The 26,473-nt window shown below is 40.7% G+C and overlaps 1 protein-coding gene across 1 annotated transcript in view; it reads right to left on the reverse strand.

The window, feature by feature from the left end:
- Positions 1 to 17,211: 17,211 nt before the first annotated feature.
- Positions 17,212 to 26,473, reverse strand: part of LOC121338003 (sodium channel protein type 5 subunit alpha-like) — a 33,688-nt gene continuing 24,426 nt past the window's right edge. The window contains exons 19-27 of the mRNA XM_041408533.1: positions 26,286 to 26,440; positions 25,449 to 25,622; positions 25,113 to 25,220; positions 23,386 to 23,664; positions 22,318 to 22,371; positions 21,275 to 21,416; positions 20,487 to 20,587; positions 19,799 to 20,069; positions 17,212 to 18,410 (exon numbers count right to left, since the gene is read on the reverse strand). Of these exons, the coding sequence (XP_041264467.1) occupies positions 17,212 to 18,410; positions 19,799 to 20,069; positions 20,487 to 20,587; positions 21,275 to 21,416; positions 22,318 to 22,371; positions 23,386 to 23,664; positions 25,113 to 25,220; positions 25,449 to 25,622; positions 26,286 to 26,440 (2,483 nt within the window). The remainder of the gene's footprint in view (positions 18,411 to 19,798; positions 20,070 to 20,486; positions 20,588 to 21,274; positions 21,417 to 22,317; positions 22,372 to 23,385; positions 23,665 to 25,112; positions 25,221 to 25,448; positions 25,623 to 26,285; positions 26,441 to 26,473) is intronic.

Genomic DNA, 26,473 nt, shown 5'->3' on the forward strand with positions numbered 1-26,473 from the left:
GAGCCGCCGCGCCGTCTGTGCGGCTGCCGCGGGAGCGGAGCGGAGCCAGCGCAGCCCCGGCCGGGCGGGCGGGCGGCGGGGGGGAGTGGGGAGGGATGGAGGGAGGGATAGAGGGATGGAAGGCGGGAGGGATGGAGGGACGGAGGGAGGGAGGCGCCGCCCGCCCCGCCGAGCGCGGCCGGGGCGGCCCCGCAGCGCCCCCTGCCGCCGGTGGGGGCAGGGCCTGAGGGGAAATGGCGGGCAGGCAGCGGGAGCAGGCCGGGAAGCGGAGCAAGGCTGAGGGACAGCCGGGGGGTAGCGGCGAGGAAGGAGGAATGACGGCAGAGGAATGGTGGGGAGGAAGGATGGATGAGAAGGGTTGAGAAGAAGGGGATGAGAAATGGCACCGTGAAGCGGGATGATGGACTTCTAGAGTCACTGGCTTGTTTGGCGTTGGGAGGCGCGGTGAGGGAGCGATGTTGTCATAGACTCATTTATTTTGGAAAATACCTCCAAGAGCATCAAGTCCAACTCTTAAACCAGCATAGCCAACTCTGCCACTAAGCCCAAATGTCACATGTGGTGCCATGGTCTAGGGAGCGAAGTGGGATGAACGCGACTGGGGAGAAGAAAGGTGGGATGGGGAAGGAGAGGGGGAAGCAGCAGTGGAAGCTGGGGTGCCATGAGGACCTTGGAGAGAGAGAAGGTTTAATCAGGGCTGAGGGGACAAAGGAGAGGCACTGGCAGCAGGACACAGCAACAGTGCCAAAGCTGGACCTTCTGATCGCCCCCAACCAAACCCCGATCCTCCCAAATCCTAATAAATGTGCACGTCAGCTGGAAGTGACCCAGAGCTCGCAGCCTCAATGAACAGCTCCCCAGATCATGGTTACAGCACAGCAAGTCTGATGAGTGAGAACAGCAGTTTTCACCCAAAATAAGCTGCCCAGCAGTGACAGGGAAGATCATGAATGGAGAGACATAGATGAAGAGAGTGGTAGGATTTTGCAGCCACGTGAAGTATTCAAGGTAGTAAAAGAGAAAGAAACTTCTGAAAAAAACCCTGAAATTACTGAGGTAAAACAGGATGAACGGGAGGCTGGCATTGCTTTACTGCCTTAGTGATGTTTTGGGAAGTGTCTGCTGCCACTCTGGAGAGAGAGGGTGCAGCTGTAAAAACACTCAGGTGACAGCAGCTCTGGGTGGGAAAAGGTGCTGGGAAAAGAGATCATTGAGGGAAAAAACTGAGGGGCTGCAGTGGCTCTGGGAAGAAAGTTTTTCACTCAAGAAGTGTGGACAGCTGAGGAAGAGCAGGTGTACACTCAAGGACAAGCTCATGCTCAAGGGAACTGTTGACTGAAGGATTCAAAATGTGCAAAAACTCTGGAAATGCAGGAAATGATGGAGTGTGTCATAGGAAGAGTTGGGTGAGGAAGAAGAGAGAAGGAGCTGAAAAGAGGGAGTGGAGGTCAGAGGCTGGAAAAAGATTACAAGCTATGGGAGATGGAGGGGAATGAAGACCAAAAAAGGCAGAAAAAGAGGGACCTGGGGAACAGAGCCTTTGAAAGCTTAGACAGCACAGAAAGATGTGAAAGGCAGAAGAAAATGGAAGACGAGTCCTCAAATGTTAACCTCTCAACATGAGGCTGAAGAGTGGCTGCCCAAAGGGAAGCAGGCTCTCATGAGGACCCAAAGAGATTATGGGGTGGGCACATCTTCAACCCCATAAAGGCAAATGCTGAGTCCTTGGCATCTCAGCCACTGTGCCAACACATCTCTGCAGGACACCTCTAAACTACATGAGAAACAACATATTTTCAGTGATATTTAGTAGATTTCCAACATCTTATTTAAATTCAACCAAGAAAAGAACTCACACCAGAGTGAGAAAGCTGTGCAAGCATGGCTGCTGGGGTCCCACTGCTCATCCCAGCTGCAGAGCTCTGCTGGAAATCCTCCACACTGGGATGGTCACAGTATGGTCCCACCCCATCAGTGCTCTCTGCACCCAGAAGCACTCCCAGTTCTTGGGCAGCAGAACCAGCATCCCTGGTGGGGGTTATTCAGACCTTCAGAAACTCCTATCACAGAGCCAAGACATCAAAAAATGGCATTTCTTGCCCCAAACAGCTAAAGAATATTATCATGAATTAGTTAGGCTTATACAGAGAGAAGACACATGAACCTCCTGCTGCTTCCTATGAAGGAGGAGTAAATTTAATGGCTGGACTCAATGATCTTGGAGCTTTTCTCCAGTCTCAGTGATCTGTGATTCATAGACTGCAGCACAGTGCTCTGTGCTGATGACACAACAGGTGTTGGTCTGTGTTTTGGGGCTGAATAGAAAGTTTGAGGGAATTTTAATTTTAAATAAAAATATAAATATATATATTATATATGAAGATATACTTATTTTATGTAAATATATTTATACTTCTTATATAAAATAAAAAATTTATACTACTATATATGAACATATTTTTTATAGTCTCTTCCATCCCATTCTTACTCCACTCAATTTATGAATGTAAATCCTCTGTCCTCCCTTCTTCCTTCAGAGCTGCAATAGCAGTGATCTCAAGGTGAAGAGCAAGCAGCATCTCAATGTCAAAGATTTAGTAACACAGCCAGGGAAAGGAGGGAAAAGCCACAAAATTTCACCTAATGTCCCATCCACTGGTTCTGAAAAATTTCTTGTCTTTCTTTTGCATCCATAAGAGAATTCTTCTGTAAATTTTTAACTCTACTGCTTTTTTTTTGCGGAGGAAGGAAACACTGTTAAAACCTTGTTGAAGCACCAGGATGACCCATCTGTTTCATGTGTCTTTACAAATACAGAAATTACTCATAATACTAGCAAATCCTCAATCCTGTGATAATGAAATCAGCTCAGTCTGAACTCAGCTTATAGAAAAAAAACAGCAATATTTACAAAGGGAATAAATCAGATTAATAAAAGGTAGGAGGCAGTACAAGAGAAGGAAAGCTACCTTTAAAATTTCTTCCATGGCAGGAGCAGGACAGATATGGTTCCCCCATTTTCTACCCCCCAAAAAAAGAATCCTTTCCCCCACTTTTCAAGCATTTATATGCTCTTTGGGTTCCCCTTTTTAAATTGCCTCCCTTCAGAAGACACAGAAATGTAACCCAGGAGCCCACAATGAAAGCAGCATCTCCAAGTCCCACAGCAAGTGGGGAACACCCTTGGCACAGGAGACGTCCTAGTGCAAACTAATAATCATGAAGTAGCCATGCTAATTGGAACCCTATAGACAAGCTGATCAGAGACAGAAAAATTTATTAAATCCGTGTTGCCTTGCCAAAATCTTCCTCTCTGCAAGAAGAAGTCAGGTAATGCTGGCTCACTGAATGTCTGAAAAAATCCAGGCAAGTCAGCTGAAATCTAATAAATGTGCATGTCAGGTGGGAGTAAGTACCAGCAGCAAAAAAAATACTATGGGAGATCAGTTGGTGTCATCTTTCTCTTCACTTCTCTCCAAAAAAAATACCTTTTTCCCCACAAAGTGAGTACTGCATTCTTAAAGGGTTTATAGACAGCACTGCTGGTTGCAAAAATCCATTTGTTCTCCCAAAGATGCTCACAGAGCCTTTCTTTTAGCTCAGTGACATTTGTCACTGCCTTTTAAAGGAACAAGTCTGAAAAATATGCAGTTCGTGAAAGCCTGAGCTTGGGAAAAAGTTTTAGTTTAAAACGTATTCTGTTTTGTTGTTTTTTGGTTGTTTTTTTTTTTTTCCTTAAACAAGCAAATAAAAGGTTAAAAGCCCTTTTTTCTTGCAAAATTCAATTTGGAAATTAAAAAAAAAAGTATTTTCCTTCACAATTGGAAAGGTTTCTCCATGCCCTCCCACCCTACTAGCACTCAGTGAAGTGCTTTTGGTTTCTACAGACCTCGACTTTTTATAAACCCTTTTACTACCTGGGATAAGTGCTGTGAGAAGCTCCTTTAGCACGAGGTGCCATGAGGCTGTAGTGCGTAAAATTCAGTTTAGCCAACACTTCCCTCTACTGGGAAAGAAAAATACTGTCACTTGTTTTAATTCCTTTTGAAATAAAGGGAGAGACCAGGGTATCAAGGGGGTTTTCTGCCCAAAGATGGGAGATTTGGGGGCGTGTGGGATGAAAAAAGGGCAATCACCAATACATTGCTCTTTTATTACCCAAGCAAAAGAGGCTTGGACACCCCGTATTGATTTTTCTTCAAGGACACCCACAAATTCCCTTCTCTGATGGTTTCCCAGCCCTACTGAGTGGGAATAAACAAACCAGCAGGGCTGAGACCCCCCATAACCCCACAACATCATGCTAAGGAATAAACAAGGTAAACCCACTATGCCAAACACCCTGTGTGGATCCCACACTGACTCACAGCAGGGATGATGTTAAAACTTCATTGTATAACACACTCTGCGATCTGGATTTATTCCTCCCTCTAATGAGAGCCCTGATTCCTCCTCATCCCCCCCACTTCACTTCCAATAAGCAAAGAGACCCTGACACAAACCCAGCTGCTGTGTCAGGATACATCTGTATCAGTCTTCAGCTTCTGCTTTTTAATTAAGTGTATCATCCTCATGGAGCAGCTCTCATCAGGCATCCACGGGGAAATCCTGTAACGCCTGGATAAATTGCTACATTTGTTCAATCAGACTCAAAGATATAACCATAAAGTGAGCTTATCTAATTTAATGGGGGGAAAAAAAATTTTACAGGCTGGCAGTGCCTCTGTCAACGACTGCGTCCAAGTGTAAAGAAAGCATTCAGTGCTCTGATAGACATAACAGCTCACATCATTAAAATAAAATTAATTTTCCTCTCCCTGAAATGGCTCACCTCTCAATCCCTCCAAAATTAGGCCACTTTATGTCTAACCAGAAGACAGCTGCATGTTAATTTATAAGGGAAACAAGGTTATGCTGGGCTGGGCTGAATTATGACCCATTACCATGCTTTTCCCACCTGTGGCCAGCACAAATATTTGGTGATTAGGCAGTTCAGAGAGCAGAGGAACACAGCTTCACTAAGAGGGGAAAAGCATTTACATGGGGTTTCCTGATTAGCAGAGTCAGAAAGGCAGAGCTTGAGTTTCCAGAAAAGCTTTCTGTGCTTTTTGAAGAAAGCAAAGATATCCAAATACTCCCTTTTCCTACACCAGATAAAGCCTCTTAAAAGGGGATGGTCACACTCTTAGTCTTTGCAAAGTACAAAGTCAAAATTTATTCCTTTTTGTGCCAAAAGCATGACTTCAAGACACAAAAATCTTTTTTACCCCTTCCACCTCCCTAAGAGAGCATTAGAACTAAAAACATCTCTCACAGAGTCAGAGTAAGCTGACGCCTGCAACCTGTAGTTAGAAACAAGCCTTGAGAAGTATCTTTGAGGCACAGCTAACAAGAAAATCCCCACAAGGACTGCATGGAAATGCAAAGTGATAGTTTTCTGCATTTAGTACCTTGAACCCTCTTTTTTTCACTGCAGTCCATCATGCCCTCCCTGCTCCATTTTAACACTAATTAAAGGCAAACCTCCTTCCACTACATTTACTTAATATTTTACATGAGTCATGAAACATTTCCTTTTTATTATTTAATTTGAATCTCCTTATTCATTTCAATGCCTATTAGTTTGCATTCAGACTCCACCATTTCAGCTTCTGGGAAGTGCTTAGAGTACAAAGACCTAAGCAATAATGACCACAATGTTTTTCAGTGCAGGAAAAGTCCTGGGGATTTCCTTGGGACTGCTCTAGGCCTGTTGATGCTCACATAGGTCAGATCTTGGGCAAATTGTGGTCACAAGTGGTTTAGTGACTCAGAATTTCTGAAGAAACTTGACCAATCTGAGGCAAATTAAACTGTGCTCTTCTCCTGTTCCTTTTCTTGTAGAGGTTCCTGTAAGGGCACTGCAGGACAAAGATGATGTAGAAACCTTTCTCTGGTGCTCCTCATTGATCCTTTCATCCTTAAGTTTTAAACCCAGGGTTTGTAGTCTACTCAGCTCTGACTGTCCATGTTATTTTATTTGCCAACGTTTCCACAGACCATAAAGACGTGACAATATTTTCTTCTGAAAAGAAGACAGTGTGAGGACAGCCAGGGAAATGACCATGGGTCAGCTGGACTCCCTGATCTTAGAGGGCTTTTCCAACATTAATGGTTCTGTGATTCTATGACTGAATTCAGGGATTATCATTACTATTTTTTCAGCATCTTTGAGTTGATCAGCCTAAGGAGCTCCAGGTGGACATGAGGCCTGCCCTTGAGCTCTTTTAGCTCTGAAACTCTTAGCCTGATACTGAAGAATCATTTAGGTAGGAAAAGGCCTCCAGGATCATCAAGCCCAGGAGTCATTAACCTAATACTGCCAGGTCCACCACTAAACCCTGTCCCTACATGACATATCCAGATATTTTTCAAACCCTTCCAAATGATGGTGACTTCACCCCTTCTCTGGGCAATGTGTTCCAATGTCTGAATGCCCCTTTTGTGAAGGAATTTCTCCAAATATCCAATCTAAACCTACCCTGATGAAAGTTGAGGCCGTTTGCTCTTGTGCTTGTTATCAGGGAGAGGAGAGGGAGGAAGTAAGCAAGCATCACACAGCCACTTGGTCACTCCCCTAACAGTGGCATCAGGGAGAGAATTGGAAGAACAGAAGTGAGAAAGTTCATGGGTTGAGATAAGACAGTTTAATACAGAAAGCAAGAGCCACACACACAAGCAAAGCAAAACAAAGAATTAATTCTACACTCCCCATGAGCAGGCAGGTGTTCAGTGGTCCCCAGGAAAGCAGGGCTCCATCACACACAATTCACTTGCGAAGACAAAAACCATCCACTATCCCTCACCCCCCTTCATTCTTTATTCCCCCCTACTTTATACACTGAGCATGATGTCATATGGTCTGGAACCCCTTGATCAGTTAGGGTCAACTGTCCTGGCTGTGTCACCTCCCAGTTTTCCCACTCCCCCACCAGCAAGGCACTGTGAGAAGCAGAAAAAGCCTTGGGTCTTGCAAGCCCTGCTCAGCAATAACAAAAACACTTCCATATCACAAAACCTATTTCCAGGACAAATCCTAGTTACCATGAGGAAAATTTACCCCAGGCTAACAGCACGTTCCACCCCTTGTTCCATATCATTTGCATCATGGTCAGCTGATAAAATACTCAACAGAACTTAATTAACCTTGACTTCCCTTCCCATCCTTTACAGCAATAAACAGATGAGGTATCTGAATGACCAGAGTCCAAGACAAGAGGCCGTGAACTTCCAATCCTTCACACAAAAGGCATGAAACCTGGTCTGAATGCACATGAGAAGGGTGTGTGGGGAGCCAAGCAGAGCCCCTGTCATCTCACGGGAGCCCTCTGCTGTGAAAAGGCTTCAGTCCAGTCAGTAAAAACCTCTGGTGGTGGGAATGTGGTCCAGAGAGTCTCATCAATGGTCAGAGTAGTTTTCTTAACAAGGTCTGCACCAAAAGGTTCTTTGTTTTCATTTAGTCCTCAGCCTTGGGCTCCATCAGTCACAGTGGCCCCTCAGGACAGGAGGAATGGTGTGTTGCGCTGAGTTATTGGGCACCAAACCCATCTCAGGCCAGGTCACTCTGCTCATTCACTGCTTGTTTTAATGCTTTTCCTCCACTGGTCCACCTGGCTCCTGGCACAGTGATTCCTGTAATGTGCCTAGTCCTCTGTGGCTGCAGGGAACTGCTCCTCACCATCATCTTCACCACAGGTTTCTGGGGCATCTCTGCTTCCCTCCTCCAGAGTGGTGTTCCACCCATGGGAAACAGTTCCCCACAAACTTCTCCAACAGAGATCCTCTCCACATGCTGTAGTTCTTCACAAGTGTGATGATCTCCACAGGATCACAGCCTTCCTCAGGCATTAACCTGCTCCAGCATGGGCTCATCCACAGTTCACAGTCCCTTTGGCTGGAGCTCACACTTGGAGTCCCAGCCTGTCCAGCTCAACAGCACAGACACACCAGTGATGCCCTGGCCATCTGCCAGCCCAGGCAGGGCTGTTATCATCACCAGGGCTCTTATCAATATGTGCCCAGGCACAGCAGAGTACCTTGACCAGCAATTGCAAAAAGGAGCCGCTAATGAGGCTCTAATACACAGCCAGACAAGTGAGCCCCACGGCAAGCACAGGAGCCTGCCAATTAATAGCTAAGTGGCAATAACAGCTATTAAATCAATCTAGCACATTTCAATCAAATCTCTCATTGTCTCTAACCCTTCGAGCTGCACATTGAGCATGACAAAAAGTCTGTAGTGGTTTAATCCCAGGCAGCCACTCAGTCCTCACCAGCAGGATCAGGAGGAGAATCAGAAGAGAAAAAGTGAAAAAACTCATGGGTGGAGATAAAGACAGCTTAAAAGGTAAAGCAAAAGCCACACACATAAACAAAGCAAAACAAGTAATTCATTCAACACTTTCACAGGCAGGCGTTCAGCCATCTTCAGGAGATCAGGGTCTCATCACGAATATTGGTGACTTGGGAAGATAAATGCCATCACCCCAAACATCCCCCCATTTTATTTAGTGAGCATAATATCATGTGGTGTAGAATATTGCTTTGGTCACTTGGGGTCAGATGTCCCAGCTGTGTCTCCTCCCAACTTGTCAAGCACCCCCAGAGCCCTCAGCAGTGTGGCAGTACAAGAATCAGAGAAGGCCTTGGTGCTGTGCAGGTGCTGCTCAGTAATATCCAAAACATCTCTAGATTGCCAACACTGTGTTCAGCATATCTAAAACTAAATCTAAAACTGTGTTCCATACTAGTTACTGTGAAGAAAGTTAACTCTCCCCAAGCAAAAATCAGCACAATTCATCAGCTACATTTTCTGTCTGAGAGGTGAAAAGTCAAGCATTAACCATCACATCTTTGGGCTTTCTGCTTCTCCCTTTGCCAGCAACCTGCAAACACCTCACCCTGTCCTGCTTACTCCCGACTTCTACTTTTATATTTCCATCACATCCCACCACCAACTTCTCCCTCATCTCTATGCAGAAAGTAGTTTTAGACTAGGCTAGATCTGGCAGCTAATGCAGCAGGCCCAGTTTCCTCCTGAGAAAAATCACATAGAAGTCACCAGGTTCTCCAAGCATCCAGAAATTCGGCCTGTTAAAAATTGAGGAGTCTTTCAAATATTTGTTTTACTTTTTTGGAGAAGATTTTATACAAGCCTATAACTACTCAAGGCCATCAGCTGTTCATATTTCATCTTTAATGCAATATCCTTCCTCTGACAAACAGAGCCCTAAAGAACCAGATGCCCTTGACTGGAAATGTCCCATTAAAGCACATCAATGCCACACTGAGCCAAAACATCTTGTTTTTCCAAGCTGATCCCTCTGAGTGCAGGGTCAGACCCTGACTGGGCATTGAATATGCTCCACAGCATCAAGCAAAGTCCCATTTTTTTTTTTTCCCCTCTGCAATATCTCAGAGAGAGAGTTTATTTTATTTAATCTTTTGTCTATTTGCAAGCATTGATTTAGGGGGTGGCTGCAAATGGGATAGGACTGGGGCTTCTGCCAGATTTCTGGGGGGAATTGCTCTACTCAGCACAACCACAGCCATCCACAGAAAATAACACAAAATCCTAACATTTAACTCTGATCTCCAAAAGAGTTGGGAGACTGCAACAGCCCCCTCTTTTCAGGGCATTGTGAAGCCCAACAGCAAGAAGGGAAGCTGGAGAAGATCTTCCCACCATTTTTTAGTTCTCACATATTGCTTTTTCTAACTGATTTTCACTGCTTAGCCCTTACTGTACTCAGTCATATAGGAAAAAAAAAAAAAAAAAAAAAAAAGGACAAACAGAAGCTAATTTCCACATTGTTTAAAGTAAAAGAAAAGTTGAAGAGCAAACTTAGGTGAGACACAGGCAGGAACTTCTGAATGCAGTGACAATGGGCCCCATTTTCTTTTACACATAGGTCAACTATTTAACTACTTTTCTAGTAAAAATGGAAACAGGTAAATCACTCCTGTCAGTCCCACACCAAAACCGTACCACAACTCCAGATGTGTCCTTTCACAATGCAAACAGAATACTAAAGACAAAGAAAAGGACAATAACAAAACCCATCCCATAAAACAGGCAAATAAATGCAGTTATTCCTTTAGAAAAAAATAAAGAATCAAGGATAAGGTCTTCAAGCCCACAGACATGGAAAGCTTGTTTTTCAACAATCACAGCAAAAGCTTCCCTAAAAATAGAGAAATATACCTATATCTGCACTGCTACATTGTTAGATATGAATGCCACTACTGGCTTGCAGCACAGCTACCAACAAACTCTAATCTGCATCCCAACAGCAACAACCAACCAAAACACACCAACCTTCTCTCCCCCCAAAAATAAGAAACAAACAACAAAAAAAAACCACCTCAAAAAAACAAACCAACCCCCACCAAAAACAAAACATAAAAAAACCCCATAAAAAACCCAAAAATCTCACCAACCCCCAAAACAAAAAAAAAAAAAAAAAAAAAAAAAAAAAAGCCCCCTCCCTCCCCCAAATAAAAAACTAAAACAAAATACCACTCAAATACACCTAACCTACCCACTCCCTTCCTGCCTTATAAACAGTTTGTGTCCTGATTGTTTATCCCTTTCAGCTGTTGCCTGATGGATGAGCATGTTAACCCTTTCCTTGGCACATCCAATTAAGCTCCCAGCTGTTGGCTCCTGTTCTTCAGCTCCACCCAAGGAGGTGAATATTGGCTGCACACCTTCTGGTCAAACTCAGCTGTGTTATTGTCTTGTCAGATTAGAAAGATGTTGACAAGAGCCAAAACGTTGCTTGAGTGTTAAGAAAATGCATGTGTGAGAGGTTTTAAGAGCTCCTTCCACTCACATGAAAATAATAAATACAGAGGTGATAGTGAATAGCATTTTCGTTGAAGGTACTATTGAAACCTTTATGGTAGCATTAAAGGTGTATCAAGAACCAGTGACTTGGCACTAAAGTCAAGCTAATTTAAATGAAGAAGGAAGCTTGTGATTTTAACTGTGAGGCTGATTAACTGAGAAACAAATTACCAGGTGGAAAACATTCTCCTTGATGTCCTCAGGTCAAGAGCTGGAACTCCAGCAGAACAAATTACTTTAGTCAAATAAAGCCAAGCCCACCTTTAAGATATTTGTCAGCACTGACCTGCCTTTCCAGTTCCTTTCAGTGAAATCATCCAAAATACCTTTCCACTTTCTGGTGTTACTCTCCCAAATCATAGAAATATATAAAGTCTCAGTTAAGAACCATCTCAATCAACTTGATGGGATAAGAAAGTGCATATTGGAGTATTGGATCTTGCTGTTGTGGAGAAACTTGTGCTTTACAACCAACAGGGTACAAATGACAAATTTTCCATGTGCATCTTCCTGTGTGCAAGAGGCCTGGTCCATAGCCATGGGACCATGGCAAGCTTCCACAGGGAAAACTCACCCCAGGAAAACTGCAAACTGCACCCTCTTGTAGACTTTGGAGGGAGGGTGGTTGATGCAGCCTGTTCAAAATAAACCTTGCTTAATACTCTGGTTTAACCCTCACTTACATTTATTCTCCTCTCAGGAATGATCACATTTCTCAACGTTTGTTTTGAAGGATTGAAGAGACCAATTTTCTTCCTAAAGGCTTTCTAATTTCCTGTCTGTTGTAGAAACCCTTTAAATGTTGTTTGGTTCATATGAATCTTCCTTGAGCATCTCATACCAACATGTGCAGAGGTGCTGCCTCACCAGTGCCTCCTCTTTGCTTCAGCACCACCACACCCCACGGGCTGTGTCTCAGCTGACAGAGCTTCACTTCCATTTCTGTGTTTCAGGATTGCACCACATTACACATCCCAGCCTTTCTGCTCCAGGAGCTGATCCAGGTCTCCACAGGGATCTGTTGTTCCCATCCCCTGAAAGCACATGCCCCCATTTGGCTCCCAGTACAGCACTTCATGCTCTGCCCCCTTACATTCTCTCAGGATACCAGGGGTATAAGATTTGCCACATTCTTATTTCTTAGAAAATACATTTCAAACTTTTTAAATTCAATTTTCTACTTTCCTTCAAATTTTTGATTGTTTCCTCTCCAAAATGTGCCCCACAACCCTGCAATATACTTAGTTCAGATCAGCAAGTCTCTTCTTGTTACTGCTTGAGCTGCTTGTTACATCCTTTTCTAATGTGAGTATTACATTTAGGTTGGATTTTGTGGATTTTTTTCTCTCCTGCAAACTTTCCTGATTTGACAGGTTCTCACAAAATCCTTAGAGAAAGATCTGCAGGTTCATGTGCCAGTTCTCAACAGGATTTTTGCAAAGGGGTTGTTCTGGAAAACCAGCTCCGTTGTTTTAATTCCTTTCTGTGTCCATCCATGGATTTACTCACATTTCCATTCAAACACTTCTTGTTTGCCAAGGAAAATATAATCCCATATTGATATAGTCTTCATCAAAAATTAAGATTATTTACCTGATATTTATAACATATGTAGATAGATAAACTTTAAAGCTATCCAAACCCTAATCCCTGCCCCATTTTAAAACAAATTCACATCTTCTTTTTTCTTCCTCTTTCTTATATAGCCAGTGATTTACTTATTACTGTTTCAGCTTCCTATTCATGGTCTCATTCTCTTTTACACTGGAAAGTCTCACTCATTTTGTTTTCTGGCCTTTAAACTGCAGCTTTCTTTAAGCACAACCCTCCTCCCCCTCCCTCTAAGCTCTCTACTTCCTGTTAATGCTTTTTCAGTATTAACAATTCTTTATCTGTTCAGGTTTCACTTTCTGCACTTGAGACAGAGGTCCCACTTTTTAATTTTTTTTTTGCATTGAAAATGTCATTTTGATCGAAAACCACTAGGAGGAAGCATTCAACAAGTTTCCTCGTCCAGATGCAGATCCCAGTCTTAATTTTATTAAATTCAGATAGTTTTGAGCAGGAGCTAAGGGGCCTGCTGGATCACAAGATCTCTTTGAAAGTTCTGTGGCACATAACACCTTGAAAACACGTGTAACTGTTTACCTTCCAGTCAAACTGGCTTCTCTGCTCCTGCTAAAATCAGTTTTGTGACTCCATCCTCTGAAGAACAGAAACCACCTCTAATTTACAAGTTAATTTTCCCCTGATTATTCTATTTGTCTTTTAAACATTTTTCTCCCTTCCTCTTATGTTCCCACCTGCTTTATTTACTGAGAGTTATGATGCATTCTCTGAGCTGTTATTTTTAGGCTGAAGACACTAAACTTCTCATATCCCACATTATTATTCATCCTAGCATTGCTTCCCAGCACATGATCTAGTTTTAATTCACAACTGTTGGATTGCAAAGATCTCTGGTGAACGGGAGGAAAAAATGTTGCCTTTCTTTCAAGCACAAGTGGAGTTTCATGCAGCTCCATCAATTTGTCCAAGAGCTGAGAAACATTGATCTGAATTATTCACGTAGTTCAATTAATGATAGTCTCAATGGTAAAGTCAGTTTAGCTTATGCTACAGGTCCTGAAGAAAATATTGCTGAAGATAATAGCTTTTTATTCATTAGTTTCTTTTTTTTTTTCCCCTACCCCCTTTAACACTTTTGACCAGTTTGCAATTATTCAAGGATTTTCCATTACTTTGATTTCCTATGAAAAATGTGTGTGGTTTAGGTGGTAAAATGAAGCCCACTACAGAGAGGTACAGATATTCTGGAATTCTCATGTCATCTATTCATACATTTATAGTTCCACATCACTATTAAAAGAACAAACCTTTATTGTTCCACATCACTATTAAAGGAAGAAACATGTTGTTGAGCTCATGTTTCTCATGGGCTGTCAGAGGGAAAAGCTCTCAGGCCTCAATTTTTTTTTTTTTGTCTGTATTAATTAATCACCTCTTTAAAAATGAAATAATTTGTGGTAAAAATTTTAAGTGATATATAGTTTATGGAAGATGTAACTGTTGAAGAGACCAGGCTGTTAATGCAGCCTGGATTAAATAATCAAACTAAATATTGCTCTGAATGACCAAAAAAGGAAAGCAATTCATCTGAAAATAAGGCTGTATATCACACTGTCACCACAGAAAAGCATGATGTTTGTAAGGACATCAGTAGAATCCAAAATTAAGAGGCTCAGAGGAGAACCAGAAGGTTCTCTTATTTATTTCTAAGGGCACATTTTCTAACTGCCATGCTTATATTCAGAATTTTATCTCCCAAATGGTTGAGACCTCCTTGTAGCCTGGAATATTTTCTTGTGTCCTTTCATTACATAAAGAAGGTTTATAAGAAAGATGGAGGGAGACTTTTTATCAGGGTTTTAGACTAAAGAGGGTAGGTTCATCTTTGACATAAGATATTTTTGCTAAAAGGATGGTGATGCCCTGGTACAGGGTGCCCAGAGAAGCTGTGGTTGCCCCTGGATCCCAGGAAGTGTCCAAGGCCACGCTGGATGGGGCTTGGAGCAACCTGGGATAGTGAAAGATGTTCCTGCCCTTGGCAGGGGGTGGAACACAATGGTCTTTAAGTCCCTTCCAACCCAACCCATTTTTTGATTCTGTGACTAAAGAACATGGCAAGGGAATTGTCTTCCCTAAAATAGTATCACCTTTACTCAGAGTTTCTGCAGAAGGTAAAATTCACCCTGGATGGTATTTATAATTTCTTACACCAACAAAAAATTCTCTTAGGGTACCAAATGAACTTTGTCATCTGATATCCTGCATTGGTGGAGCTCTGGCTCCACTTCAGGGTGGTCTTTCCAGAGAGAAGGACATCAGTGATGCTTGTATATATCTGACCAACAATTAAATGCTCTGACAATAAAAAAGTACTTCTTCCAGGCACACAAACTGGCAAAGATGAGTCACACCACATTTAGGTATGGATGTGTTTAATGCAATCTCCTGGGAGGATGTGATACCAGGGCTGTTCAGTGCACATCCAAATCCATGAGAATGATACATGTGGCTCATTACTGCTCCTCAATGCATCTTGCACATCCTGGGAAGCTCACACTGAACAGGCTGGAGCTGGGAAACACCATCCCACCAGTGCCATGTAGTCAGCTCCTCAGCTGTGCTTGTTCATATGCTGTGAAAATGGTTAAAAATAATTTTAGCCAAATAAATCAATTTATTTTCATTAATTCTTTTATAGTTGTTAGATTTATTTTTTATTTGAAGGAATACAGCCCCTGGGTCCTAAAGGCACGGAGCTGTTGACTTTTCTGGTATAACGCAGATTCACTGTGCATCTGCATTAAAATCTGAGGGAGTATTAGTCAAAACTAATTAAAGGTTCTACCATTTCAGAAATGGCTAGGGAGAAGTTAAGGGAATACCACAGATGAAACTAAAAGGTACTATAAATATTATTTATTTGCATCAGTCTTCAGACAATATTAACTTAAAACAAAGTCTTGATGTAATTTACCATCCATAGTAAAAGGGAATTTCTGTCCAAAAAGCTCACAATCTGAAGAGGTGGAAAAGACAACAGAAAGCAACACAAGACATAAGAATGTAACTGCTACCAGGGAGAAGGGGTATTCAAGAGAGAAGAAAACTTGCTGCAGGTTGCAAACAAGCGCACAGCAGGTCCCACTCAATCATTGGTCTCTTTTCTGGCTGAAATCAGTGCGGAGGGAAAAGCTCACCTGAGCCTTGCCAGAACCTGCCAAACCCAACAGTGATCACAGAGCTGCAACCTTGCAACTGAGAAAAATAAAAAGCATCTTAAACCTTAAAGACGTTAGTGTACATAAGAAATTAAAATGTCAGGGGTAATTTGTGACTGCATTAGTACATGACAAAAGGAAACACAACAGTCCTTAGACAGCAAAGTTCATCAGCTGGATGTATCTCCAAAGTAAATGTACACAGGACAAAAGAGTAAGTAGTGTTTGGGCATGCATTTTTCAGAGAAGCTCAAAGTATGAGGACATGAAGATAAAGGAATTCATAAGGAAAATGTGGTGAGATGAGAAACCACAAGAGCCCATCTGCACACATATTTCCGTGAGAAGTAGAATTTGTGATTACATCCTTAGGCTTACATTAACCCCAGACCCAAGTATTTCAGCCCAGATCTCCTAATTGCCTACATTATTCATAATTTGGTTTCTTCTAAGCTTTGCAGGAGAGAGGAGGCTGGTTCTCCCATCAGAGAAACACAGGCAGGAGGGAGAAAGGCTCCTACCTCCACAGGGACGCATCCATGGCCATGGATGATGTTCATCACCATGACCAAGGACATCTCTGGTGGGTCCCATGTGGAGCTCCCTGGCCTTGGTTTCTGGTGTCTAAGGGAATGGCTGAAGTAATATTACCAATTTCCAGCCAATGTTATTTGTGTTTCTCTTCTCTGCCACATTGTCAAGAATGAACTTGAACACAAAACTCAGCCTTTAGGAGAAGTTTGAGGAAAGTATGCAATAAACACAAATTTTTATGGGGTGATTGAGGGTACAGCTGCCTTCACCTCACTGCCAGAGGAAACCAGTTTAAAAAAAAAAATAATAATCCTCACAGGCAAAATATAAAACAAGGTTTTTCTCTGCTCAGTATGACTTCTGTAATACTAAGAGTTGTATTTATTATTTAATTAAACTTCAGTAACACAACTATGATAACATACATGCCATGGTTTATTCTGTAAATCAATCATATGGGAAGAAGTCCACTACACTGTGGAATATCTGTAGATCATGCAGGGTCTATGTTTGTGGTACATCTGTCCCCAAACACTAAAAAAAAAAAAAAAAATTTAAAAAATCATCAGTGATTTGCTAAGCAGGTTTATAATGATAGTAGCAATTAGGAATGGAATAAATCTTAGCTCTTTTCCATTCCTCAATTTATACTCATATTGACATTCATTTCCTGTTCTCCAGTAGATCCATTGGTGCTTGGACTTTTCTCTGCTTCCTGTACAGAGGAAATATCAGCTGATTTTGCCTGTCACTGCTGTGAACATGTCACAGCACCCAGGTACTGTGGGACCCATTTTGCATCGATCAAACAGATCCAAAACCTTCCTCTGAATAGGAAAATATTGAAGAAAACTGAACACAGCAGAGCCAAAGGCCACGATTCTCAGCTGCCATTATCAACAGACCTGGTTTCATAGGGAGGCTGCCTCTGCTGACATGTATTTACAATATCATCTTCTGTGAAAATTTAAAAATATTCTTAACAGCTCTGTCACCAATTAACTACTTAATGTCTGGAGATTGTTGACTGCCCATTATTTCTCCATTCTCAGCTGTGAGATTGCCACTACTCTCTCTTGTGACACTGTAATACGACGGAGGGATGGACACTGAGGACGACGTTTCAGACCTGTTAGGACTCCTACCATAATTCGCACGCAGCATATTTGCAATGAGTCCTTCTTTTTCTGGAGCAGCATCTCCCAGAGTGTCAGAGCTGCCAGTTCTGTGCTGGTACAGGTAGGAAGCCTGTCTGAGGGAGCGCTGGAGCAGGTGGCTCCTGTAGGCGCGCTGGATTACCGTGGCCGACGCTTCCTCTTGCCTGTGGCTGAGCGTAGTGGATATTGGCTCATAGGATTGTTTTGATGGATTGGCAGCCATGAATTTCTCCTCCATTTGTACTTTCAGAGTATCCAGCTCCCCAGAATCTCCCAACACCCTCTTGGTGAAAGCAAACAAGATATCCAAGCAGTGTATCTTGTCCCCACTGACCACAGGCAGGTCCATTGCTGTGAGTTCAACTTTGTTTGGTTTTGGTACACACAAGGGCTTGGGCAGAGCATCTGCAAAGTCTGAAAGTTCAGAGAAAGTTATGAACTGAGTTGCCTCAGGATCAAACTTCTCCCAGATTTCATAAAAGATATCAAAGTCATCTTCCCCTAAAGGCTCTGCACTTTCTTCAGTGGCAGCATTGAAGTTCTCCAGAATAACTGCTATATACATGTTTACAACAATGAGAAATGATATAATGATGTAACTTACAAAATAAATAATACCTATGGCAGGTTTACCACATTCACCCACTGTACCATTTATGTTTGGATCACAGAATGGTGGCCCAGTGTTTAAAATAGGACTGAGAAGACCATCCCAGCCAGCTGACGTGGTGATTTGGAAGAGACAGAGCATGCTGTTAGCAAAGGTTTGGAAGTTGAACATATCATCAATGCCACCTTCCATCTTCACATAGGCAAAGTTAGCCATGCCAAAAATGGCATAAATGAACATAACCAGAAACAGCAAGAGGCCAATGTTGAACAGAGCAGGAAGGGACATCATTAAGGCAAAGAGCAGAGTTCGAATTCCTTTGGCTCCCCGGATGAGTCTCAGAATTCTCCCAATCCGGGCCAAGCGAATGACCCTGAAGAGTGTGGGTGGTAAGAAATGTTCAAAGGCTTTGCCAATGCTGGAAAGCAGTAAGGCTGAAAAGGAGAGGATAACAACTCATTAGAATATCATATTTTTCCTTAACTAGTAAAGAAGCTGGAATGATAATATATTCACAGCTAAAAAATAGCTGATGTGTGTTGCTAAGCCCTACCAGAATAACTTTTAGGAGAAGCTGAATTGAAATAATAGTTGTTGAAATCAGCAATTATGAACTACATTCTTCAGCCATCAGCGGACAGTCCCTGTTGCACAAAAGATGACAAGGAACTTTCTGTGCACAACTTCAAATATCTGTATCAGTTGACACTTGATGACTGGTGGTTTTCTTTGACTTTGGTTGCATGAATATGTCAGCTAATTCAAATTATCTTCTACATTTGTCTTCAAATACTGACACTACAAAGCTAAACTAAGAAAACAAGATATAATGCAATGTCATGGTTATCATTTAGATAATAAAGGCATGACATGTAGAAGCAGAGTGATGAACACAGAAGATGTGCATGCCACTTTACAATGGCTTTTGGTTCATTCAGAGACAGAGCTACACATGGATGTTATCTTTTCTTTGTTTCAATGAAATAAATGACACCTAATAGCACGAGAAGAGGCTTGTCTTTTCTAAGTGCAGCTGCTTTGGATAAATTTTTCTGTATTTACAATCCAGAAACATAATTTCTCAAGGATGAGCCATAGTTTTACTGCAATCTTACTTACGCTAGACACAAGTCATAGTAAAGAACTGAAATGTCCTTCTTGCCCTAAATGCCTGTTGCTAGGGCAGGACTAGCCCTGGGAATAGTTAAATTGGCAGGAAGCTCAAATTTGCAACAGAGCTCTTTACCCCATTCTTCCATTGCAATCCCTTCAAGTAAAAACTAATATATTTTTGGTGATCTTTTCTATTGTGTTACAAAGTGAGAACCCTTATTGTCAGTCAGCAATGCCTGAATTCTACAGGCTATAATCTAATTCCAGTCTTCCCACTCTATACATATTCCAGTAGTCCTATTTTTCTATATAATTCAGTCATCTATCAAAAACACAGATGAAAAAACCCAACAATTGATCTGATTGAATATTTCTTAGTTGGTACTAAATCTGTGGCAATGGAAATTATCATGTCATGTGATACTACTATGATGAGTTACTTATTCTGTATTTCAGATGAGGAAAAAAAACCTAAAGAACCATTATAAATATATGCACACTTTTACTAAAGGAATTGTTTTGAATCTCATTTAATATTATTTAATATAATCTTGAGGGGGCTTGCTTATTTTTTCCTTAAGACTTCACAGTATTATGACTTACATTTCAATGACTATTTGCAGTTAACAAAATTTAACTAATTTTTTTTTTCTTTCTAAAAAGAATAATAATTTATATAGTAAAGAACTTTCAAGACAATTTTACTTACCAACAAGTGACATAATAACAACAACTAAATCAAATATGTTCCAGGCATTTGAGAAATAGTACTGCCTCAGGGCCAGCAATTTCAGCACACATTCTGCAGTAAAGATGGTAACAAAGAGTATATTGATTTTGCTGAGGACGTTTGTCTTCGTTTCACTTTGCTCATAGGTTTCCACCATCATTGTGACCATGTTGAGGCAGATGAGACCCATGATGACAACATCAAACATCTGGGATGTTACAATGTTGAAAAGGAAACCTTGGTATCTGTTCTAGAGGGGAAAAAAAAAACTTCTGACATCAGTTATGAAAATAAGGAGTACTCATCCATACATGTTTCCAACATTTCCAATTTTTATGTTGCAAAGTCACTCAGCTACAATGTAGTCTGAGAAACTGGAGAAAGACAGAGTACAAAAATGACATTAAAAATCCATTCCCATCCTGAAGTGTTATCAGTTCAAAAGAGAATATAAAACCCAATAATATTTAGGCAGATAACTTAATAAATATTTAAACTGTAAAATAATTCAGTCAACTTTTTGGTGTGGAACTGACTTTACAGCACTGTGTGAGTATCAATGTAAAGACAATAAGAACATTTTATATGCAATATATAACTATATGCACTTTCCGTGAATTAAATTTCATTTTTGCAACACATTTTCCCAGTGAAGAATTCAGTTTACCAAGGGTCTTGGAATGGGTTTTTGAGGTTTCTTGGATCCCAACTTTTTCATTGCATTGTAGTATTTTTTCTGTTCTTCTGTCATAAAGATATCTTCCCCACCTAAGTATACAAAGAAATGTCACTGTTATTTGGTGAAGAGCAAAACTACTGCACTGAAAATGTCTAAAATTCTGGAAACTGACATTCCTTCCTTTTTTACACCTTGCTGTTACTGGGTCTTATTTCATATCATGTAACTGTGTCCATAAAAATGGCACAAACCAGCCATTCACAGAGTAGAAGTCTTGGTGTGAAACTCAGCTCACTCAAAAGGCATGCAAACAAAAAACATGGACAGGATCAAATCTTTCCCTGGGCTTGCTGAATATCCAAATTTTTCCATGGGCTTTTGTGTTGGGCTTGCTGAATATCCAAATCACTCATCAGAGCACCTCTAGCAGACCACTTTCTAAATAAGGAACCTCCTGTAATGTTGAGTTCCCCAAAAGGACTGAAATTTCAGGAGGCTTTGAAATGTTTGGAGAAGATCTAGGTTCTAGTGTTCAGGTTACAAGGAAAAGAAAGTTATTTTCTTGTAATTTAATTATTAAAGCTCTGGTAAATGCCAATTGAAGTTTTAGTAGGAGGCTTTGTAATGTTTGGGGAAGATCTAGGTGTTCAGGTTACAAGGAAAAGAACGGAGAAAGTTATTTTCTCGTAACTTAATTATTAAAGCTCTGGTAAATGCCAATTGAAGTTTTAGATTCCATGTATAGGACCTTGTTCTCCAAAGCACAACCAATACACTTATCTTTTTCTTTTGCTGGTTGAAGTTGTCAATAATTACACCAACAAAGAGGTTCAGGGTGAAAAAAGACCCAAAGATGATGAAGTTCACAAAGTAGAGGTACATATAGAGATTGTTCTCCATCTCTGGCTGATCATCCTTCTGCAGGAACGAGAAGAAACTTGAGAAATAACAATACAGCAACAGGGGCCCAATTGAGAATAATCTTCATATTGAAGCTCCTCTCAAAAATAGATACCAGGAGGAACTAAGATTTACAGCCTTACTGCTAATTGTGACAAAAGTGGTATAATTTAAAATTACCAATAGTGCGTAACACAAAATTTTGTTTGAATATTCTTGACATGATTTCCACAGGCATTGCAGAAGCACCAGTTCAGTTCCTTCCAATAAGAACAGGAGCTGTAAATTTTTCAGTATGTGAAAAAAACAAACAAACTATTTAGAAGTCAAATTCCAAGCTCTTGCCATTAAAATTATTGGCTTAGATATGTTCTTGTATTTTTTATCTTCTTAGTAAAAAACTTCTGTGATGGCTATTATGAATAAAAAAAAAATTGGAACAAAAAAATAACTTTTCAAATTGAAGAACAAAGAAGAAAAACATTTAAACATACAAAAACATTGATGTATGAAAATACTATTATTAGTATTTTCCTGTTTTTATATATTATTTCCATTTCCATATATAATATTGCTAATATTATAATATTAAAATACTTTAAAAATTCTTTTATTCCTTTGAACTCCTGATGAAATTAAGATATCCTCTACATTTCAATTTCTTTCCTTACTAAGTCATACCACTTCCTTCTGTATAAGGGGGTGGATCTAGAGCTGAAACCCTTTTCCCCATTACAACAGAGGAGATTTAGGCTATGATGAGTCATTTGCAGATTAAATGTTTACATCATCTGACAAAACATAATTACTGGTAGTATTTAGCACTGACAAACAGCAGATGTGGAAGTGCAAAATGAATGCTGCATTTGCAGAAAGCAGCAGCATTCTCCAAAAATATGGTTTGAAAGAAATGACTGACCTCTCGTGAATCTACCGCTGCATACATGATGTCCATCCAACCCTTAAATGTTGCCTGGAATGAGAGATTATGGAAAATGTGTTGAACTTCGACCTTAAAAGTCTTCACATAATTTGCTATATCCAAATGACACTGCCTGGAACAAGAGCCTTTGCTATGTTCACAGGCACAAAGCACCCAGCTCTGGCTGCTGCTGTAGGTGGCACTCTCAGCCTCATCAGGACATGAAAGCTCTCAAGGGGGAGACAGAACACTTTATCCTAGGATTCTGACAGAGCAAACCTTCATCAGCATGGCACTAAAGGCCATGCAACCCTCATGGCTGAATAAATCCACATTTTGACAGAAAAGGTCACTATTTGCCCCAGAATTCCTTCTGAGATGGAAGCTCTCAGGATCACAAAACTGCTGGAGCCTGCAACAGCACTTGCCCACCAGATGTTCCTTTATCACCTGAAAAGTCGTGGCAGAGTCTCATCTGTCCCCCTTTCCCCATTTGTGTGCATGAACAGCCAGCTACACGAGTGTGGCCACATTTCTCTTCACAGAGAAAAGCAAGGCACAACTTCCCAAGGATTTTATGGGATTCACATTCCCTGAACCTCAGAGAAAGAAAAAACAACTCTTATCTCAATTGCTGCTTCTCTTGTTGCTCACAAGTGGAATGCATTGTGGAAGACTGTTTACCTGAAGTGAATTGGTAATTGGATTCTGGTGTGAGTGTTTTGATTCATTGACCAATTGAATCCACGTGTGTGAGTGTCGGGACTGTTGGCTGACAGTCACGAGATTCTGCGCAGCTGGGTTGAGTTGGGTGCTTGTGCAGATTCAGTGTAATATAGTATAGAATAATACAGTATAATAAAGTAATTAATTAGCCTTCTGATATCAATGGAGTCCTCCTCGTCATTTCTCCCCTTCATCGGGGTTGCCCTGATTTACAATACAAGTGGAGGGCAAGCTGCAGGATATTTCACTCTTTCCATCACCCTCAGAGATGAGTTAGGAATTAAGAAAAAGTCATGCCCATCTCATAAGAGCTGGCTACTGAGGACAAGCAGCACTTACCACCTGAAGAAGAGCCAGGTAGCCAGAGCCAACATTATCAAAATTTACTTTAACATTGACCCAGAATATTTTTCCAGTGTTGTTATACATCCCACAGTCTGTTTTGTTCTTGATATTGTTATCTAATATGGAATTTTCGTCTGTCATATTGACACATTTTCCAAACTTCCCAGCAAAGAGGTTCACTCCCATGATGCTGAAGATGAGCCAGAAGATGAGACAGACAAGCAGAACATTCATGATGGAGGGGATGGCTCCCAGGAGGGCATTGACCACAACCTGGGATGGAAAAGGGAGAGGAAAAATATGCTTCAGAAAAAGGATGAGCCCAGGTATCTGTAAGCAGCCACTTAGTCATCTCTGCAAACAATAACCTGATGTTTTCTGTGTAAAACTAGTCTCAGTCACAATAGTCACAGCTGGCAGGGGAACCTTGAACAGCATCTTTACTATCTATTAGGCTTGCAAAGCAATAGTTGATATTTCTTGGTCTGCTGTGAGACCCTACCACTACTAAAATGTAAGTCCACCTTTTTTTTTATTATTATTATTTTACTTATTTTTGGAATAGGACATAGTCCATTTGTCTCTTTGTTTTAGATTTTATTAACATAAAACTTCTGAAGTATTCATCCAAGAGCACCTGTGCAGAGGACTATTTTTAAGACTGTCAAAAGTAGTTCTTAAATGGACCAGTAATAATTCTCCACTAGTAATTTGCCTCATTTATTTTTAGTGGATTATGGTTGTGTTTGGGGTCTATAGGCATAAGCCAGGTACATTTCCTGTGCTAGGTGCTGTGCAGCCACAGAAGAGTGGTACATGCAGATTATAAATGTATGCCAAGACATAGAAGATTGCTTTGAAAAAACTGGGTAAGGGAATGGTGGGAACATTTCTTTGAGTTTCACAGTGAAGGCAGTGAACTCATCTGTGAGGTAGCAAAGAAAAACTTGATGGACCAGCAGAACTATTAAAAGGTTTTGTGAAGACTTTTTGGAGACTGTGCCACACACATTCTTCATAGCAAGACAGAAAATACAATATTACCTGTTTCAATATCAAAATTTACTCCAGACATGGAAATTTTGATACATTCTGCTAATTAATTTAATGACATTTCTCTCTGTCTTCACAGTGTCAAGATTGCAACCACAGAGTTTTCAGTCTCACTTCCAGAATAAAAAATAATAAATAAATGTGTTCTTTTGATGGGAAAAGAAAATCTAATGTTCTACAGACAAACACTTCTGTTTTCTGAAAGAACTCTATTTGAAACAATAATTTGAGCAAAGTACTTTTTAATAGGCTACAGTTTTTGTAAATCAATCCAGTAAAATCTTTCAAAATTGAAGCGACTCTTTCCTCTGAGTTAGCTTGCTATCAGATTTCAAAAATTATAATTGTGCTCACAGTTCTTATTCTCTACTTTATTTTTGCCTATCTCGGTAAGACAGGATCACAAGAATGTCTGAGCAGCAATGGAACAAAGTTCCACCTAGGCCAGTTTTAATTTCAACAGCACTTGGATCAATCACTCCAGGAAAGTCTATAAGGAATGCCCAGGTACAGAAGAGCACAACCAAGGGTCTCTTTAAAAATTTATTTTATAGTTCCTAAACTGAACTCAGGGTGAACAGGTGAACTTCACAAAGACACCGTGATGAGTCACAAACCTGTTATGTGCTCATCAGTTCTGACAAGCTTTGCTTTGCAATCACTCTTACCCTCATTCCCTCAAACCGTGACAGCGCTCTCAAGGGTCTCAGAGCTCGCAGAGTCCTGAGAGATTTCATGGGGCCAAGGGTACTGTCAAAGAGGTTTATCAAAGAGACCTGAGTGGGAAGACAAAGGAAATGCATTAAAACATCCTGTCATCTGTTTCCTTTATTTCTGTTTAAAAAAAAAAAAAAACAACAAACAAACAAAACCCTGCTTTCTGCGCCAGGAGTACAATATCCTGACACCATTGCTACACGGATTAAGGTCGGAAATTTACATCCAGAAAATAATCAGGGATTCTGCTGCTAATACTGTGTAGGAACAGCAAGGGCAGAACTTACATCTACAATAAGGAAGTCCAGCCAGCACCAGGCATTGGTGAAATACTTCTTGAAGCCATAAGCCACCCACTTCAGGAGCATCTCCAGAACAAAGATGAAAGTGAACATTTTGTCGAGAAATCCCAATATCGCTTGAATTCTTTCTCTCTTGTGTATATGGATATCTTCAAATGCCTGATACCATAATAGATATAGACAAATGTCAAAAATCAGAAATTAACTTTGTACATTTAAAGTCAAGCAACACTGAGAGCCCTTCATCATTAAGTTTGTTTTAATACAGATCTGAACAGCATTTGTTACTCAAATCTATGCCAGCTGATAAAAGTGTAATTCTCCCTGTGCCTTCTCTTTCTTTTTCTCTATATAATACAGCCCTGTGGATGCATCCTTCCTGCACAATGAAATCCTGGGAGGACAGGATAAAAATATATACATATTTTTAGAAAAGTATATAATAAAGTTTATATATTGAATAGAACTAAGTATTTTTTCCCAAGTATTAAGAGTCACTTGTTTGTTTTAATGATATAAAATCTCCTTAATATTTCACAATTGTGACATAACTTCCTGAGAAACATCCAGTATTCAACCAGAAGAGAAACAGCTTTTGAGATTCATGTATTCTTAGCTTAGCTTATGCACTCTTATAATTTTTAATAATATCAATAATAGATTTGCAATAATTAAAATGGTAAATAAACAACTGCTATTTGAAAACTCTTCCCTCTTTATGAGTTGAAAGATATTCAGTTTGTTTGTTGGTAAAAACAACTTCTCTGGGTGCAAATTAAAGCAAAAACTCCTTCATGATACATGAAACTGTGCTATACCAACCAGGGCTCCACTGCTCAGAAGAATCATGAACACAATAAAGGATTCAAACCAAGAATGTTCCACAATCTGGTAGCAGGTTTTTCTCAGATCCCACCAGGTTTCTCCTCCAAACTTTGCAGCACTACGCAGGCAACACTGGAAGTGCCGGGCACAAACTGAAAGTGAGAGACAGCAATCAGTGCAGGGAA

The sequence above is a fragment of the Onychostruthus taczanowskii genome, unplaced genomic scaffold, assembly GCF_017590055.1.
Source record: "Onychostruthus taczanowskii isolate IOZ18803 unplaced genomic scaffold, ASM1759005v1 scaffold3, whole genome shotgun sequence".
NCBI classification, from domain to species: Eukaryota; Metazoa; Chordata; class Aves; order Passeriformes; family Passeridae; genus Onychostruthus; species Onychostruthus taczanowskii.